Genomic DNA, 19789 nt, shown 5'->3' with positions numbered 1-19789 from the left:
TTGGTGATGATGCTGTTTAGGTTGGAATGAGTCTAGTCGTCGATGCGTTTGTTGTTGGATTTGATGACTGTTGCGTGATTGTTGGTGGAATGTCAATAGTATGCGATTCATTACCAAAAATTAATCGTAAACGCTTCATTGGCTGGGTATTGTGTGGTGAGCTCTTCTTCTGTAGAAAATGTAAATTACAATGATCACTACAATTATTACAGCTACTATTTAAATGTCGAATGCGATTCTGGATTTTGCTATCACTATTGCCGTAATGCATCTTATCCAAATGATTTATCTCATGGTTCTTCTGGTATTGTATTTGCTCATGATTTGTATGGTTTACGTGTGATGGATGACTCAAGTGCGAATGATTGTTGATTGGCTTCGATTGATCTTCCGAGCTAGTTTGTTCCATATTGTACTGCTGTTGCTGTGACTGTGACTGCTTTCGGTGTCGATGGCGATGGCTTTTCGCCTTGGTTTTGTGTCGTTTCTTTCGCTTTTGTTGTGGTTTCGATGGTGACGACACTGATGCATCAAATGAATCATCATCGTCCGAATTGTCGAGCAGCCCTTCCACACGAAACACTTCGTATTCGGGGGCATAGTGTGTATTGTACGCACTATTGCCACTTCCATCACTTAAATTCGTTCCCGATTCGATAAGATCGTCCAACATTGGGCTTCGTTTCATGCGTAACGTTAGTTTTAAACGTCTTTCAGGTGTTTTCAATAGAACATGCTCCGGTTGCAGAACAATTGCATTGTTCACACCTTTTGCTGAATTCAAACATTGTGAGCCTGATGGTGCTTTATTCTCCCACGATGACGTACTCTCCGATTCGCTTACACTTTTCGATATTTTCCGTTTTCGGGCAATTGTTCCATTTACAACGCCATTGATTGGCCGTTGTGGTTGTGTAGCATTTGGCGGAGGTAGTTTTGAGTCTGCACCACTTGATTCAATGTCTGATGTGTCATCGAATCCATTTGTGATATCCAATTTGTGTGGAATTCCTTTGCGTGATCGTCTCGGCATCAATCCGTTTACTGGCGACTTAACCGCACCATTCAATTTCGTTGGTGTCGTTTCGTTCGCCACTTTCGTGCTCGTCTCACGAATGAAATCATCATTACGTTTGGTCAGATCACAGATTTTCGCAGATAAATTTTGTCGGCAGTTTTCTATGGCAGTCGATCGATTTTTGGTCGGAGTGGTTTCGGTCTGCAACGCAACCGCTACCCCGTTGCTCAGTCCGATATCTGAGCATAATAAATTCTGTGACGATGAAGCGCCATCATGGTTCTGATTGTGTGCAATGCTCTCATTAGCCTCCGTGTCTGGATTTGAACTGATTTTTGTTGCAGCAACACCGCCATCGCTTAAGTTTTTTGTAGCCTCACGCCGTTTGAAACGTCTTTCTCTCAAAGACATGGCTGGTGACTTTTTGCTTTTCACCGCCGGCGAACCGCTTGAACTGGCCCTTGTGCTTGCCGATAATACGGACTCAGCCGCTGCTGCTGCTGTTGTTGTTGCAACTGCACTCTCCGAAGAAACGATTCGTTTACTTCTTCGGGTCGACAAAGGTGTTCGGTTTTTTGCTGGTTCATCGGTGCTACTCGCTGGGCTACCACCTGAAAATATGATAGAAAATTAATTATTATGCAATTCCTGCAGGGAATTCCTTTATGATTTCAATTGTTTGTGTCGATAAACTCACCGTTTTTCTTACTATTTGAATCGACTTGTTTAGATGATGAATCCACCGCCATGAGCTGTGGATACTTGTTGAACACATTATTTGGATTTTGTTGTGCAATTATCATTTCGGCATCATACTTCGTTAGTCCTTTTTGCCGAAGCTCCCTAAGTGTAAGTGGTGTCATAAGTTTATCATTATCTGCACGATTACTTGTCCCGACGCTCATTGATCCGCCGCTTTGTATTGCATTTTTATTTTTATTCTTGATGCGATTGATTCGATTGTCCGTTTCACGTAATCGATAATTTCCTGTTGTACCCTGGCTACCGCCACCAACGCTTGTCTTGAGACTTGAACTCGCATTACTATCATCACTGACTGTGCTCCTGTTCATATTTCTAGATGCAAAGGCACCGGTGCCACGACGTTCGCACGTTTCACACTCGCAATAGCTGTTGTTGTCGCCAAAAAAATCCTCACCATAGAAACAAGTAATCTCCTCGCCAACTTCAATATCGCGTAATACTTTGACACATGCTGTATCTCGTCCGGTCGCAACAAATTTACAATTTGCTCGACAATCATGATTTATATAAGCTGCCGGTCCCAACCACAGCTGTGCACAGTTTTTTCGACAACTGTACATAACGGAAAAATCATTTTTACCCGGATGCAACAACGCCTTCTCCTCCTCTTCAGTCAATTCGGCAATGCATCCGACTAGACATTCGATTTTATCGTTTTTCTCCCAGCGCCGTGTTGCCGATATTTTGGCACCCTTTTGATCTTCCAATGAATAACGATAGCATCCTTCGATCATGAATCCAGATTCACGACTGAAAACGCGTAAATATCGATAAATCTGAAATGAAAAAAAAAAAACACACAACAAAATTATTATCATCGACTCGGATATCAATTGGAATGGTTTGTAATGGTCTCTTACATGCTGCTGTAGACGTTGTTGTGCCAATTTATTTTTATTCGTTTTGATGTGCCGTGGCATCCATTCGCCCTTCATAATCTGTTGATACGCTTTCTCATAGTCTTGAGTTTGAATGAATTCGGCGACAATATTTTTGAGTTCAGCAGTGTTCGCTTTGAGCGGTCGATATTTTATGTTCATTTTATGCGTTGTAAAGCCCAAGTATGGATCGAGTACGAGCGATGTGGCGAGGTCATCATTTTCCGATAGCTCTTTCGGTGTCATACCAGTGGCCTGCATTTTGCTATGGTGCGACGTTTGATGATGCTGCTGCTGTGTAGTACTCATTGAAGCCGATGGTGGATGACGGTGTGGCCGTGCACCAGAGTCAACCACCATAGTTATTCAAGTTTCTGAAATGAAAAGCACCGATTCCTGACATGAAACAATGATTCGTCAAGCAAAAAAAAATAAAAAATCTAAGCAAAAATGAAAGTGACAAATCGAAAACGAAAAACAAATTGGGCATCTCCACTATGTGAATATGAGCATTTTTATGGCATTGTTCAAGTTGATTTTTGTTTTTATAGGTGAATGAAGCTCTATGAACGTTGCAGCACAAAGTGCCGCCGCGTGTGTGAGGTGTTTTAACATGCTCTCTGTTTTTTTTTTTGAGCACAGCTACCTCGTTGAGCAGCATGTTCGATCATATGGCAAACGCACACAAATCTTTTTAATCGTAATACGGAGTTGGTCGTCGTTGCTGTAGTGCGCGCGACGTGTGTGCTATCAATCACACTTACAGTATAGATTTACGCACGACTGAGAAGAAGCAGTATGCGACGACGGCGACGACGATGACGACGACATACACGACAAAAACTCTCCATTAAATTGTAACAATACACACAACTTTAGAAAAGTCAGATTCGGTGTGTGGCTTTTGAAATCGTTCGGTCCGAAAGAGCTCGATAGGAAGGTCAATAATAAATATTGACTATTTCAAAAATATGTGGTATTCCATCTTGAATGCAAAAATAGCAACAGCACTAATGAATTGAAAAATTTACCATTATTTCAAATGACCAAAATATACGTCTACCTGGACACATACGAATAAATCAAAGCACTCACACACATACTTAAATGATAGCTCTATAAGATTTTTATGAATGGAAACTTGATTAAATCCATGAGCTGCGAAACACACCGATTTCAATCGAAATCATTCGACTATTGCGTTTATTTATTCCAAACGAATGAAAGAAGAAAAACTTTTGCCACTTCGACACAATGCACTTAGTTGCAGTCAAACACCGAATCCACATTCAAATGCACTGGCTACATATATGCAGCAATATTTTCATTGTCTTTTGCTCTCTGTGTGCTTCTTCTGGTGCATAGAGCGAGAGCATAGTCGTCGTCACTGTTGATGTTGCTGCTGTTATTGTTGTTGCTTGTGTCTAGTGTAGTTTTGTACTGTGCGATATACACACACACGCCGTTTTCGTGTACAAAACGTCTGAACACGTCATATACCGTTGTCTCTGTTTTACGATTGTGTAGACATTTGGATTCGTTTGCAGCAAAAGCATAAGGAATTGAACAAAAACTATGGCAGCTATCTCATTCTCGACAAACTCTTAATCACATACACACATCATCGCTATGAATTCACAAAGCCATTCTATGCTTTATCAAAGTCGAAAAAAATAAAATTTAGTCAGCCACTATGAGCACATACCGATTAGTATGGAAAGAATTACTTTTTTGCCACATTAATGACTGTTGAAACTAGCCTCGAATTCGATAGATTTTATGATTCACATTTTACGGTTTCATTTCTGAAACAATGTTTTACTACACCATTTTTTGCATTTCGGAAATATAAATTTTTCATTTGAACCAAACGAGCGATCTATTGCGCAAACACACTCTTCCGTTTGGTTTTATAAATAAAACATTATAAATGAACAATGTCGGACTGATGATGACGAGAGAGGATTTTTTGTTTTATTTTTTTCTTTCGTCAAACATTCAAAAATGGAACAAAATATTCTTCTGACACTGATACCAGAGCAAATTTGCATTTTTGTTCCCCCGAACTAATTGAGATGCCAGCTAATTTGACTGTAAAATGGGGATTTCTTCTGACATGCTTTTTACTCGGAATCATAATTGGAATCGAAGATTGACTGCGTCAGCAAAGAGAATAATGAATCATTGAATGCATGAGCATTGATAAAAAGAAGGATCATTGTTATTCAAAAGGGTGGTAACCATCGAAGAGAGAAAAAAAACGAATTCGGTCGCCTAAATATTTCATTTGAAATACATGCATGACTGATGAGAAAAAAATATCGAAGAGAGAGAGAGAGAGAGAGAGAGAGAACAATAGAAACATTGTATCCTTGATTCGATGATTTTATCTTGTTGATTTTCGAAATTAAATGCTTCATATTTGTGGAAGATATCGGTGGATTCGCTTGCTGGCCACATTCATTGTTCGCATTGTTTCAACCGAACTATTATTACCTCTATTCGTTAGAACAGCATCACAATAATCTAATTTTATAAATGTATCGAGACGATTTTTTTCTTTTATCTGACGAACGACGCTTTAATGGCCGCTTTCGATAATTTTTCATTTCTCCGATTGGTACTGCCATAAATGTTTCGTGTTTGTGACCATTGTAATATTCCTCTCTTTCGCTATCTGTGTGTGCGATGAGCGTGTGTGCTTTTTTAGGTATCCGTTTTTACGTGTATTGTTGTATTATATTGCGGTGCGTGTATCTCTCTCTCTCTCTCACTACGCTAACAACACTCTCAATGTGTACACATATATATTGCTTAGCGCGCACACACAATGCCAGGCCAAAATTCTCTCTCCTTTACTTTGTGGATCGTATTTTTTTTCTTTTTTCTTTTTTTCTGCTTCTTTCGTTTAATTCTTCCCAATGCTTAAGTTTTCTTTGTCACTTCTGTATATATTCTTCGAATTTGAAACTATAGCTTGAACTTTTTTTTAAAATTTTAATTTCTAATTCATTTACTCACGACTTTAACTACGACAAAAAATTCATTTCTATGTTAAACTTATTTACGGCGATTTAATTTAATTTTCATTTTTTTTTTAAATGAAAATATTTTGGAGGAAACAAATAGAGAATTTCACGATTTTATTCCTACAGAAAAATGAATCGAATGCACGTATAAAATAAAATCGATACAACAACGATGTGTACGAGTGAGCTACTGCTTTGTATAAACTGACAAGTTATCTCTGTCCCTCTTTGTTCGATAAGTCTCTTTGCCACCGCACATACACGCTCACACACGCACGCCCATCATCAATGTCTGTGTGTGCTGCTGCTCTAGAGCATATGTCGACAGCAGTATGTCTACGGTTTTTGATGGCCACAAAACATCCTTCTCACTACCTGTCAAAATGAGGCCTTTATCATGTTTGCTGACCATTTTTTGCGCTGAGCAATGGTATAATTTGGGATTATTTGTTAAAAAATCATATGTGTGCTAGCTTTGATGACATTCCTGTGAGTTTTTCATCTGTTTTATCGTTACAATAACCAAAATTTCCTAAATCCAACCATAAAATATAAAGCCTTTTGGAATATGGAGACGCCCGGAATCAAATCAACATTTCAAATTTCTCACATACTCCAATTTGAACAAGAAAAAACTGTTGAAATGGAAATTGAGAAAATATCAAATGACTTGGCTGTGAATTGACAGAGTTACCATTGAGATTTTAGTCGTCCTATGTGGATAAAATAAAGTGCGAAATTACATAGTCAAAATGTCACGTAAAAAATGTCTTCAACTGAAAAAAGATTTGCGGGAATACTTGCAAAAAGAAAACCTTGAAATAATTGACGATCTCAAAAAGGAGACATTAAGCCCGTTTGTAACCGATGAACGAATTCGCCCAATCAAAAGTGGAATGTCCAGTCCAACAACAACAGAAAGGACAGCAAGCAACGAACCATCAACAGCGGCAAAAGCAAACAGAATATTAGATAAGCCATTAGTTGCCAAACCGTCAGTTTCTTCATTAAGTTATTTGGATTTTTTTCTTTTCTTCCTTCTGAATTTGACATTCAGTTCAATTCTAGAAAGAAAATAGTTTAAACGGTTTTAATTTTTTGCAGTGTTCAAATAATGAAAACTCGTAGCTGCACATGCAAAAGTAGCCTCATAGTTTTGGTCATTGCATTAATACTTGGGATCGCCTACACGATTGGCATCATAAGCGGTATCACCGGACAACCATTTCCATTCGGTTGGATGACAAAGGATTTTCCAAAAGTGTATTATTGAAACGGAATAAAAATCATGTTCATTAGAAAGAATTAAATCTGTTTATTTTTTCATTTACTTCATTTAGAAACGTTGATTTTCTGTTGGGTTTTTGTTTTGTTTAATATCTTAATTTTAAAGAGTTTTCAATATTTGCCGATTCATGTGTTTATTGTAATTGTTTTTTTTTTGTTTGATGACATCGCGAAATTGGTATGCTTGTGTGGATTGTTTGCTGTTTTTCCTCTTTAGTGGCCGTATTTCTGGAATTCCCATTCTCGGTTATCCAATGGGCACACTTGACGCGTCTTCAACCAACGGGAGATGCAATGGAAATGGAATGCATGCTAAAAAGTCCGAAGAAAGAAAAAATACGATGAGCAAATTGACCTTTGAAATTGAAAATGTCGTATGATTGTTTGAAAAAAAAAAACAAACTTACATTGCAAACACCCCAAGCAACGGTACATTCTTCGCTTGTTGCTGATGCCTGATTCGCTTGACATTCGATGCACAAATCCATGATATGGTTTCGGCAAATGGCGCAGTTGTCAACCACAATATCTAAAGGAAATAAAAATAAAATAAAATAAATTCTCTCGATTAGTTGTAATCAAACACAGAAAAAAAACAATCAATCCGGATTGGTTTTTGCAAATCCGAACAAATATTTCAGCGAAATTGAGGTTATGTGTTGTTGCGAAAATCACTGAAACAGCGATGACGCACAGAAATTGAAACAAAGCCTCTGTTTATAAATTCGTACAAAAAGACTGATTAATACATACCCCAGGCCCATAACGCAACAGCACTCCACTGAAAAGCAAATCAAATCGAAATTATGTTTAGATTCGTATGAAATCAACAATTTCGGGGGAAAAACAAAAAAAAAAATTCGTGGAAATTGTTTGCAATCGAAAGAAAGCGAGTGAAAAAAAATGGTTTACCTTCTTCACTTCGAAACGTTTCTTTGTTGCTTTGTTGTCGCTGCTACTTGGCTGCTCAATATCATCTTCGTCGACCTCCATTCTGTGCTGTTTTCAAATTCTACTTTAAATTTGGTGTTTTCAACAAAAAAAAATTTCGAGACTGATTTTTCTCGTTTTTTTGAACTGCAACGATTCGATACTACACCGAAAATGAGAAGCGAGACTTATTCTATGAACACCGTACACGGCCGTCATGATGTTGAATGTGTATTGGTGTTTGACAGTTTGTTGCATTCTCCATTGACAGAGATATACAGCGCGCTGAAAATACATTCACATACTACTAGCGCCATCGTGCTGCGCTCTAACCGCACTTTTTGATTTGATTCAGTGTTTTTTTTTTAAATAGAGAATTACTCAATAATTTTATTTGTTTTTTATTTAACATTTATTTAAATTATGAAAAAAAGAATTGATATTTTCCGTAATTTTAAATTTCAAAATAGTTTTCCAAGAAAAAGACAATTTCTTTCGTGTTTGCCAAACATTCAAATGTGAAAACAATCACTTTTGAATTGGAAACTTTTTGAAACAGCTGATAAAGCCAACACGACGATAAAACATGATGATAAATATTTTAGTGTGAGCTCTTGATGAAATTTGGGCACTTTGAAGTCTCTTGTTACGCAGAAAAAGTCAACCGATTTACTCATATTCTCAATTTAAACTGCGGCTGTTTGAATCACGTTCGATACTTTATTGGCATCACATCGAGGAATGTTTTCAATTGATTCCTCAAAATAATTGAAATCAATTCAAGTGCCGAAAACGACTTGATTTTTTCAATAAATAGGCAGAGAGTTGATACACACGTAGAAATCAATTTATCGATTTCTAATGAAAAAGCCACAAATATATATTCATCAGTTTTGTACAAATGGACTTGAAATTTATTTAGATAAAGATAAGATATTTGTGAAAAATTATAAAAATAATTTAGATGAAGATGAGATATTATCTTATCTATCTAATAAAAGATAAGATATTCTTTTCGAATTATCTTTTAGTTATCTTTGATATTTTTCTATGAGAAAATCGAACTATCTTTGAAATTATCTAAAAAAATTCGGGATAGATAACGAAAAAAGTATTCAGATAAGATATCAAGATAGATGACCAATCTGAGTGACTGATTTAGATAAAGATTAAGATATCATCTTATCTTATCTATCTTCATCTTATCTATCTTAATTTTATCTTTGTACAACAATGATATTCATAAGTTGATTGTTTAAGAATGCAAATGAAAAACGAGCAAATTTGACAAAAGAAATTATATCGCAATTCCAGGCTGGAACATGCTTTTTTTCACCGGTTGATTGATGAAGGGTGATCAATATTTTTCTCCACTTTCACGGAGATAATAGAAAATAGTCGTGCGAAGAAAGACTTCAGGAAATTCCACAATAATAACGAATGAAACGAAATAAATCCCTATTTTTGGTCAAAAACAAATGTTATAACTTGCATTATTTCTGATAATCCATTGTTATCGAATTCATCTCTCATTTTGTGAAGTTAACATACATGTCGGAGTTTATTTTTCCAATTTTTTCACATTTACTTTGGAAGTGACGTAATCCTGGATACCTTCTTGAGTCGATGCTCTTTTTGTTCTTAGCTGATTTTAATTCTACATGATGTCTTTATAATTTCTTCCTGGTTTTGTCTCTTTTCTGTTTTTTTTTTGTCTTCCACAAAAAGCAGCGTAGCCAAATAGAAAAAGGGCTCCATAAAAAGCCACATTTACTCAAAAGGTACAGACAACAAGGCTGTAAATTATTGTTTATTCATAAGATATGGGACCTAAGACAATGATCTCCACATTTCGTCATAATTTATTCTTCATACTTACAAATTAAAATGCTAACACAATAATGTAAAGGAAAAAGTGGCACCACGCATGTTATGTATGAAATAATTTATTTGTAATTCAATTGACTGACTTAATGAATATATTTGCTTTGCTAAGTAATGTGCTTAAAACGATTCTTAATGTTCTTTTGTTTTGTAGACTGATTTCCATATTTCGAATAGGCAAATACTGGAGTGAAATCGATAGAAAATGGCAAGTGGCATCGAGACATGAGTAATCACTGTCCAAGCCCAAACTCCATAGAAACCTAAATGAGTTGGTCTGAAACCGGCTCGACTCTTGATCAGCGTGTAAATGAACCAAAGTGACATGTTTGCCACCAGCAAAAATGTGACCATTTCACGTCCTGGTTTGTTCCGCTGCTGCTGTGCGCCTTTGCATTTTCGCCAACTGGCATTCAGCACGAACAATGTTTGCAGTGATGTTTGCAATAAGCATAAGATTTCAGCGCACAATGATTCTGAACTTCCGCTCACATTATCGAGCATTGCGAAATAGCATCCGATTATGCTAAACGAACCGTACAGATAGACGCCGGTCTGTGCCACAACCAATAAAGTACAATCCAGTGCAACTGCACTGCCATGATGATCGTTTGATTTACGCAAAAATTTCAGATCTCGCATCGTAAACACAGCCGACAGAACGGCCAGGGTTGTAAGGATGTATAAAATCATTTCGCAATAGACAACTTCGCTGATGGCAGTTTTTTCGTAATTGGGCTCTTCTCGAAGCACAAAATACATTATTAGACAAATGATGGTCAGAACAATCACCATGATGCCAAAAAACATGCCTCTGTGAGCCCGACTACAGTCGACTGAGAACTGGTGGGCACTCACCGGGGGCAATACATTCGGCTTAATCGAATTGCGACGTTGGCGCTCAATGTTTGGAATACTTTTCACATTTTTCCACATTTCAAACAGGATGACCGCACTAAAAAAAAATGATGAAAATTTCACTGAGGAGAGACCGTACACATTTTTGGTTCTAAAAAAAATTACCATATGAGAGAATACTCGATTGTGCATGGGAACAAAAATGGAGATGCATCATGAATGAGTGTTGTCATTATTGTTGATTCACTGCAATCTGCTAGATTGATATCACTATGGCGTTTTGTTAACAATCGCTCAGTTTCATTAGGAACTTGTGTTGTTGTTCTGGTGTGGCTGCTACCCACCATCATAAACGGTGTGGTATTCACTAGAAGTATTGAAAATAATACTAATCACTTTATTTTATTCACTATAAAATCATTAAATTCATTAGATGGTAAGTGAGAAAATTTTACTCGATTTCTCTAGGATGTGTTGAAAGTGATGGATTTCATGTTTGGTTTCTTCCACTAGAACGTGTAACCATTCACATAGATTTGAAGCTACCATGTGCATCAAACCAAATCTGGACACTACTTTATGCCGTCCCATATCCAAATCTGTGGTATTCAAAAATATAAACTGCATTTGAATGATTGATAACAGCATCCGGGCAATTGGTGTTACAGCAGTCATTATCGTCGTACAATGGGCTTCACCTGCAAAAGTGAAAACGAAATTCCATATCAATGAGAGATAGTGATTGAAAATCACAGACTGGTCTATGTAAATTCGAAATGAGATACGCAAGAAATGTAACATGAACAATAAATTGAACACTTTATTGAATTGATTCTAATTCAATCATACTCACGATTTAGTTCAAAATATTGTCCAAATTCCAAGCCACTATAAACCATAGTGCCAATCCCAAAGGAAATGGCTCCCACTCTCAAATAAAAGCTACCAAAATGTGTCGTCCTTTTTTTCATCGAATAATCATTGTTTGTTTTTTCGTCTGAAATTCAAATGAAAGTTAGAATATGCACACTTCTAGTGGACATTGTCCGTTATGTATTGAAGCAGGAAGGATAAATAAGGAAGTATTGTGCTAAAATAGCGCAGCTAACGATACTTTTCTGATAAGAATAACTCCAGAACAGAAAAAATTCTACTAACGATAGGTTTTGATCAGCGAAAAAACGGCTCTGGTTCGCATATGTGCGGTATACACGAAAATCACAAATAAAATGCTAACTGTATATAAATACACGTAGAATGACTGGTACACCATCGAAGGGATTTGCGATGTTAAAACTTCTGTCACAGGCAATGCTATTCCAATTATAACTATGATTTTGGCATAAAGTGCGGACAATGACGAGCTCAATGCATCACTGAAATTATTGCAAATGAAAAGGTGATGTATGAACAACAGTTTTTATGTTTTTCATAAGTATTTAATCACTTATAATATATACCTACTCTCCAAATCGTCGATTTTTTTTCATTGACAGCAAGGCGTTTTCGTTGATTGGCACTTCAGGCATATTGTCAAACGATGTTGACCTGTTCAAATGAATAAACCGAATAAATTTGTATGCGTCTATATCAATTTCATGCGTCTAGTCGCATTTACAATCGCATTTTCAAATTATCGATCGATGTTAATCAATTTTCAAGAGCTTAGAAATTTATCACCATGTTAACTTGAAATTTAAAGTGCTAATCAAATACGTACTCTCGTCGATAGCGATTAACGAATTGTTTTGGTGATCGAATTGCAGCCATAATAGCTGACGGTCTTCGTGTTGATAAAATTTCTTGCACCAAAACCGATGGCCGTCGACTTGAACCGGTGGTACCATTGCTGTGCTGCGAACTATTTCCATCGCAATCGAATTCTTCGGGTTTTGTATTGATGGTCACATGCAATTGATTTGGATTCCGTGCTGATCGATTTTTATTTTTCTTCTGTGATGATTCACCATCTTCTGTTTCATTTTCACTGCCCTCTTCATTCATCTCCGACACTCGGGCAAGGCGTTGCGGTGCCATTTCTCTATGTGCGTATGAATATGGAATATTTGACACGAATTCGAAATAAAGACGGCTCTTCTAAACGTATACTGCTCGATCAACCGAACGTTACGGCATTTAAAACTCAACTAAAAGTCTCTCGTACAATTACAAAGCGTGTTACACCTTTTCGCATCAGCCCGTTCACTACCAACACACGGTTGAATTGTTTGTTTTTTTTTCACTTCTGTTTATTCTAGTTTAGTTTTCAATGGACTGAATTGTGTACAAAATTGTAACGGTAAAATCACACAAGCCGCTCACGCTGCTCGTGGTGGTGGTGGTGGTGGCGATGGCGGTGTGAGTACTTTGCAATTGACGTTGAGACATTCGCTGAGTCACGTGAGCAATCAACATTATTTGAGCATGTTATGGATCATTATGTCATTGTATGAAGAGATCAGCGATCTATTAGCACTTATTGGCTCTATTATATTTAATACCGAGAAAATCACTCATTGAATGTAATTTGAGCACACTTTGTGTTGTTGCGGCCTTCCGTTTGTTTTCTTTCTTTCTTCGTTCAATTCGGAGGCGAACACATTCGATAGCTGATACGTCAATTACTCTTGAAATGTTCACTTTTAAGCTTTAAGAAGAGAGACAGCTTTTTTTGACAGGCACAAAAAATATGGGCCTCTCACTTGAGTTCGATAATCCGCTTTTTTAGTCGCTGTTTGTTTGGATGAACCAATTTCAATCTGTGCTTTTATTTACGCAAAACAATAATTTTCATTTTCATATTTCAAATGTCAAGTGCTGAACCATGTTAGAGGTGAGAATAAAATTAGTGAAAAACTGAATACGAAAAAAAACAATCGAAGAAATTCATAGTTTTCGTCGTTTAAGTTCTAGTTGAAACTAAAGTAAACTTAAAGAGTCACATCGAAAATGGCCTAAAAATAGTTGCTTTCGATGTGTTTTACATTTTTTGCATTCATTCAATGTTGAGCACAACAATTGGAAATGAATAAACGTTAAAATGAGTAGAATATTCACAAAACGGTATTGTTGATCATTTGAAGGTAAATAATTCCTTTAGTTTTACCTTTCGCATTCAAATTCAAATCAACATTTTAACATTGGTATCAATGAAAGTGTTCTGTTCAAAATTTTCTCGATTTCTCACCAAATATATTCAAAATTCTTGTTGTTTTTGCTAAAGTGGTCCATGGTGTACGTTTACGTACGCACGATACCACTGCCAAATTCCATTTGCTCCGATGTGTGACTCACACAAGAGACATACATATTCAGGTAATTGAAAACAAGTAACGGCAGTGATGAAATATTAAATAACAATATTAAATGCGCGTAATTGTTGGCGTCAAGTCAAAAACTTCAATTATATTGAGAGATTATTAGCTAGGTTACGAACGCACACGCTCACTCATACAGGCAAACACTTGGTTCGGATTGTAAGCCGTATAAATGATCTGTGTAGTAAATGAGAGTGGCGAAGCGATACAAGAAAAATATGTGCCAAACGGTTGTACACGCAGGTAACACTGTGCAACATTTTTAGAAAAGATTTTATCTTTCAGCGAGCATACTTGCCTATGATGAAAAAATAATACATGAATCGGTTTTGTAAAGTCATTCGCTGTTCGAATTCGAGCCATAAAAACTGCGACTCCCAAAAATACTTCTACTAATTTCTGGAAAAATTGCACGAATAACTTTAAAAATCTTTCACAGAATTTGGATTGTGAATCTGGAATGAACAAATCATTGATTGATTTTACTTACAACATTATAACCATATTTTGAGATGTAAACTTGATATTACTTCTAGTGTCTCGTTTTGTCATTTTCATTGAAACTTTTGTCAGTTCTAGCTCGTGTTTTTAAGAAGACATTGTTTTTGATGCGTTTACAAACGTCTCTGAAATGACAATATTATTCTGAGCGACACATCGGATTTCGGATGAATCTCTAAATATTGTTTTCGGAAAGATCCCTGAGAGAGACAAAATAATTCACATTGGCCTATAAACACGGTAGCTAATTGTGGAAAATTCAGCGAAGAATTAACTCCGCGCAGTACTTTGATCGCATCATAGCAAATCTTGTTGCACTGTATAATTGGAACAAACGAAAAAATAGCGTTTTTACCGAAATTGACAAGAGAAAGGGATTTGAAGTGGAACGAGATTATAAACTATGCCGTTTGCCAGCTTTTTCTTTCGCCGATCAATCTGTAGAAGATTATCTTGGGCCATTCTATAAATAGCGGTTTAACGCGATTACTTTTAATTAACAATATTGGTTCGAGGATAAAAAGCATTATCACGGCAACAAAGTCTCGTCTAACTATATATTCGACTGCTTGTCCCGTTTGCTTGTAAATCAAACACTCGTATGATAAATGGACGATTTTTTAGTTTTAATTGATCACGTTGCATGTTTTATGTGCAAGTTTTTGCATACGGATTTTACTACTGTCGTGGCTACAGCTTTTAACAACATTTGCCCATGGGCTTTTTGATTGGATCTGTTGTTTTTTTTACACAAAAAAAAACTGTTTTTTATCTATTCTTTCCAGTTTTGATCACTTGATTTTTCCATTAACTCCAAAACGGTAGCAACAATTAATTACTGTCATTTGAATGGATTTAATTATGCAGTACGTGGGTAAATCGAGCATTAAGTAGCTGTGCAATGGAAATCGGATTCGCAAAAGTCCATCAATGTTATCACATTGTGATCTGCATTTAAGTGCGCGTTTGGCGCACATTACACATGCATAGCGCGTATTAAATTCACATCGAATTATAGCCGGGTTTTTTTCGCACACTGACACCATGCATTTCCCCGATAGTATCAAATCCAATAATTATCTTTGTGTGACATATTTCACCCTTTGTTTGCTTTTTTTCTCCCTATAATAAAAAAAGTTGATGAACGTAAATCGAAACCGAATTTCGATGGTCGAAATGTCAATCACGATTTTCTCAATCAGCCAATTTCCATATATCCAGCGTTGAAGCAACACAGTTGATAAAAGTCGTCTTCGCTGTACACATTTTATTAATGGATTTTTATGTATGCTTGAAGATAAAATGCGTGGGTTAATTTGGAAGCACTTCAGTAAATATACTTTAGTCAGTACGCTATCTGGAACACTTTTTCTATTATTTTATATCGAAAATTGATACAATTTTTATTGAGTATGTGACAGGTGAATTTCACAAATTCGACGTGTCAACATTTGTTTTCCAAAACTTCGATTTGTTTTACTTTAGTGGTAACACATAGACATCATCCAAATTCTGGATTCATTGTATCCAGTCAAGATAAAAAAAAATCAACAATTAAGTTTAAAAGGTGTGCATTTGATTGAGACTAACGCAACTCAGAGATAAATGCAGTCAAATAGTTACCAAAATTGACAAATTCAGTTTAATACATTCACATTTCATTTCATTTGTTTTTGTTCATCATTTTCCATTTATTTGTACATATCCTTTTAGCATTTAAGTTTCACAAAAAAATTAACTAAATGTTGACTTGGGACTTAACTGGGGACAATAAAAATGAAATCTAACTCTGAAATTATTTTCATTTTTTCAATAAACTCAACATCAACTAACAAAAACAATCATTTTCTGATCAACATCAACTGTTTCCCATTGAAATTACAAAAGTGCAATTTCTAACCGTTTCATTCTAATTTCGAAATTACACTTTAAATTTAATAATAATTCAACCAACGCAGCACCCATTTTCACAGATAAATATTACCTATGTTTAAAAAGACGATCATGACTGTATTGGTTTTTCATATTGTTTGATTGTCGTTGAACTTGTTGTTGTCGTACTGATTAAAAAAAAATTATGCTCAACAACTTGGAATTGGTATATTTAATTCCTGATGGAAACGTTTTTCATTTGAACTTTGATAAAAAAAAAAAATTTCATTTGAAGCACCAATCAAAAGTGCTCATCATCATTTTGTCTGTGCACCGACTTTCAATTTTGTTTGCGAATTTCGTCGATGAGAATGTTTCATTTAAATTTTCCACTGTTGCAGCAGCAACGAATCACCAACGATTCTCTGATCAAAAGTCAAATATAACACAGCGATTCGAGAATCCATTAATAAATTATTCCAAAGTAAAACTAATAAGCACTTGAAAATCCAATTTTTCGGATGATTCGAGAAGTTTTGTGCGATAGAGAGTGTGTGATTTAGCGAACGCGTGCGATATTACTGATGAACGCACGAATAAGATGTTTGAATGAACGCCACAACACTTGATTCTCAGTTTCAATCAATTTACTGCTGTTGCTTGGTTTTTTTCTCTTCGTTTAAAACAGGTTGAAGCTGAACGCCCGTTGTTATGGTTATTTCTTGCTCGTATTTTTGTTTTATTTTGTTCGTCTAGAGTTGTTTGTGTGCGTTTTTTGTTGTTGTTGTTGTTGTTTGTTGCAATGAACGCAGTTGTTGAGTGCACTTGTTTCGATGGAATATGTTTCAGTATGCGCGAAATAAATAAGACACTATGAAAAATGTAGATTTTTTTTCGCTACGTTTGTTCGAAAGGTGTGCGTATGCGAAACCAGTTGGAGTATATAAGTCGGTATGGGGAAGAAAGGAGATAGAGATGGTTGAGGTTTAGCGAGATAGTCAGAATTAAATTTAGAGCTCTAATACTTGGTGTTGTCTCGCCGAACTTTAATGTGATACAGTCGATCGAATGAACATCATTGAATCCAATCTAATGCCTGTTACACTATGCAATCACCAGGTACGCAATTTATCATTGCGTTCTCCATTCAATGTGCGTACATTACGTTTAATCGATACGAGAAAAAAAGAGCGTACATTGTAACGATTGCTTTTATCGTGAACAATAATAAAATGCTCTCAAAGTAAGTTCGACAATTTGTTACCGAATAAATTTAATGGTTTTCAACGAATATATGTATTTAGTGCTGTTTCTTTTTCTCACTTGATAAATGCTACAGAATCAATGCAAATTAACCCAGTGAACGACGCTTTTCTCCATGTGCACGTATTAGTTTTGCATACAATATGTTTTTATGGAAATACAAATGATATAATGGCCGATCAGATTGCGTTGATTAGACGCCGAAATTATGGAAATGGGTTTCGGCGAACGCTTAATGAATAATCATTGTGTGAGCGCGTAAATACAGGCATTTGTTGTTTGAAATGACACTCTGTGTGTTTTGTTTTGTTTTTTTTTTCGTCGTTTTGTCACTGATGTGATTACTTAGAAAGGGAAATTCCTTGGACTGAAAAGTCGAAACATCATCTCATGGGAAATGATTTGCGTTGATTGATTTAATGGCTGTCGGTGTATGTGTGCAACTAATTATGCGTTGAATAAATTTAACTGCTTGAGTTGTACTAATGCTTGCTAAAATGCGTTAGATGTTGCTATTTTGTGTTGTGTTGTTTTGTTGCGTACGTAACAAGTTATCGGAATTTCAAGTACATAGTCTCACTGTACTGCGACACATGCACTCGAAAGATGAAAAATATTTCAAGTTTGTTTTATAAATTGCGTTGATGTCTTTTTTTTCGCAACCATCCACGTTATTTTTTTTTACGCTGGTTTTTTGTTGTCGCTTTTGTATCAACTCGGTTCAATCGAATAATGTAATTGACACATGACACAATTTACTCGACTTTTGAGTCTCGTGCGAATTCAATGGAAGCGAGAGAAGAAGTAAAAATGCTACAAACCGACTCGATACCCAACAGCGACAGCAGCAGCAGCAGCAGCACCAATAATCACATAAGGAATTCTTTTGCCATTCGGTTATTGTTCGTTTGTCGGCATTTTTGTCTTATCAAATGTTATCAGAAATTGCCTTTCCATCAAATGACACTTTTCGCACGATTTTGTTTTCAAGTATTTACATAGCAATCTAGGCATTCAGTATACAGAGCAAAAAAAAAATCACACTTAACTCAAGTTATAGTTCTTTTACGAAATTCGATTACAGCATAGTTCGGAGCAAAATAAATATACTTTGTCAGCCCAATGAGCATTAATTGCAAGAAAGAATCATGACAAGTCAGTTTCGTACAATCGAATGCAAATGAATTGATAGATGTTTCACCTTCAATGGCGAAGCTCGTTCTAAATTATAATTTCGAATTGAATAAATAAAATGAATTAAAACACTTTTTCGATACTTTTGTCGCATACGCACTGCGTGTACTGTATTTGAATGAATTTATCATTTTAGCATTTTTATCCTCCTCGTGTCCTCAAGGCACATTGATTTCTTCTGTTTCGTTTTTTTTTATAAATCACATTATTACTTGCTAATATGCTGTCACATGATTTTAATTCAAGAATTCCACGAAAACCGCAGACACCACATGTAATTTGCAATTACATTCAACTTTCTGTTTAAGATTTTTTTCGGGTAAAAATAGAAGTGCTAAACGATAATATTGCATTGTCAACGAATTTGATTGCCCATGCTGGAATTCCACACTTCAAAAGACTTTGGACTTTTCATTAGGATCAATCGATCCGTAGCTCAAGCGAAAAATTAGCTGAATATCGATTTGGTTATCGATACATTTTTCGAAATAAATTTTGTTATCAAACACCAAACGGATTCATTTCTCTTGAACACTTGTTGTTCACTTTGATCTGCAACATTCTTGTTGGTCAGCGCTGGCTATTCCGTGTGCACTTGAAATTATTACAATTAGCTTCTTTCATTAATGGATTCACAACAAAGACTCTCCGCTCGAGAAGAAAGAGAAAGAGAAAAAAAAAAATTACCTACCAGTAGCACGAGTCTATCTATATATCGTTAATAAAGTCAACATAGAACGATACTAATGAATTGTTCAAACATATTTTTATATCGAGCACCGAGTGTCTCGTGTTAGGCATCGTCAAATCGCGTAGATACGTTGCGCAAAATTGAATTTATTATAGGCAGATATGTATTACGATTTTCTTTCTCTTCCTTCTCTCTCTTCTGTTGTGTGTGTGTGGCGATAATATTTCATTATTTGCGCGAATGACATGTACTTGGCAATTATGACGCCTAATCAAAGCACTAAGCAATCGAACAACTGCTCG

At 35.9% G+C, this 19789-nt stretch overlaps 3 protein-coding genes across 14 annotated transcripts; all 3 read right to left on the bottom strand.

The window, feature by feature from the left end:
- On the bottom strand, nt 1-6089 carry LOC129565719 (histone-lysine N-methyltransferase Suv4-20; the record flags this gene model as incomplete). Of its 11 annotated transcripts, XM_055440876.1 has the most annotated exon segments (5): nt 1-1629; nt 1716-2559; nt 2644-3035; nt 3426-3646; nt 3725-4321. In XM_055440876.1, coding segments are annotated over 3 exon segments (2835 nt in total). In that variant the 5' UTR covers nt 3022-3035; nt 3426-3646; nt 3725-4321.
- Nucleotides 6090-6985: 896 nt separating this feature from the next.
- LOC129565734 (RING-box protein 1A) lies at nt 6986-8138 on the bottom strand. Its single transcript, XM_055440903.1, has 4 exons — nt 7890-8138; nt 7731-7758; nt 7385-7506; nt 6986-7289 (listed from the first exon to the last, which is right to left on the bottom strand). Exons 1-4 carry the CDS (start codon nt 7968-7970, stop codon nt 7191-7193), a joined length of 330 nt encoding a protein of 109 aa, XP_055296878.1. The 5' UTR covers nt 7971-8138; the 3' UTR covers nt 6986-7190.
- Nucleotides 8139-9898: 1760 nt separating this feature from the next.
- Nucleotides 9899-18853, bottom strand: LOC129565722 (proton channel OtopLc-like). Of its 2 annotated transcripts, none has more exons than XM_055440892.1 (8): nt 18424-18853; nt 12370-12690; nt 12114-12197; nt 11808-12025; nt 11503-11646; nt 11105-11347; nt 10815-11016; nt 9899-10746 (listed from the first exon to the last, which is right to left on the bottom strand). In XM_055440892.1, exons 2-8 carry the CDS (start codon nt 12684-12686, stop codon nt 9924-9926), a joined length of 2031 nt encoding a protein of 676 aa, XP_055296867.1. In that variant the 5' UTR covers nt 12687-12690; nt 18424-18853; the 3' UTR covers nt 9899-9923. The 2 variants fall into 2 exon arrangements, with proteins under 2 accessions (XP_055296867.1, XP_055296866.1); XM_055440891.1 differs by lacking the exon at nt 18424-18853 and adding an exon at nt 16452-16915.
- Between the last annotated feature and the right edge of the window lie 936 nt (nt 18854-19789).

This window comes from Sitodiplosis mosellana, unplaced genomic scaffold (assembly GCF_009176505.1).
Source record: "Sitodiplosis mosellana isolate CC-2019 unplaced genomic scaffold, AAFC_SMos_1.0 Smas_scaffold_3, whole genome shotgun sequence".
Classification (NCBI taxonomy): Eukaryota; Metazoa; Arthropoda; class Insecta; order Diptera; family Cecidomyiidae; genus Sitodiplosis; species Sitodiplosis mosellana.
The sequence above is the reverse complement of the archived record's forward strand: the minus strand, read 5'-3'. Positions and strand labels throughout refer to the sequence as shown.

Excerpts from the sequence above, each read along its gene's own strand:
- LOC129565734 (XM_055440903.1), bottom strand. The coding sequence starts at position 7,970 with ATGGAGGTCGACGAAGATGATATTGAGCAGCCAAGTAGCAGCGACAAC. Across the intron at positions 7,507-7,730 it reads TGTTGCGTTATGGGCCTGGG|ATATTGTGGTTGACAACTGC; the intron begins GTATGTATTAAT and ends TATTTCCTTTAG. Across the intron at positions 7,290-7,384 it reads TTGCTTGGGGTGTTTGCAAT|CATGCATTCCATTTCCATTG; the intron begins GTAAGTTTGTTT and ends CGGACTTTTTAG.
- LOC129565722 (XM_055440891.1), bottom strand. The coding sequence starts at position 16,492 with ATGAAAAACCAATACAGTCATGATCGTCTTTTTAAACATAG. Across the intron at positions 12,691-16,451 it reads GATCGTCTTTTTAAACATAG|AGAAATGGCACCGCAACGCC; the intron begins GTAATATTTATC and ends ATACGCACATAG. Across the intron at positions 12,198-12,369 it reads GTTAATCGCTATCGACGAGA|GTCAACATCGTTTGACAATA; the intron begins GTACGTATTTGA and ends TCATTTGAACAG.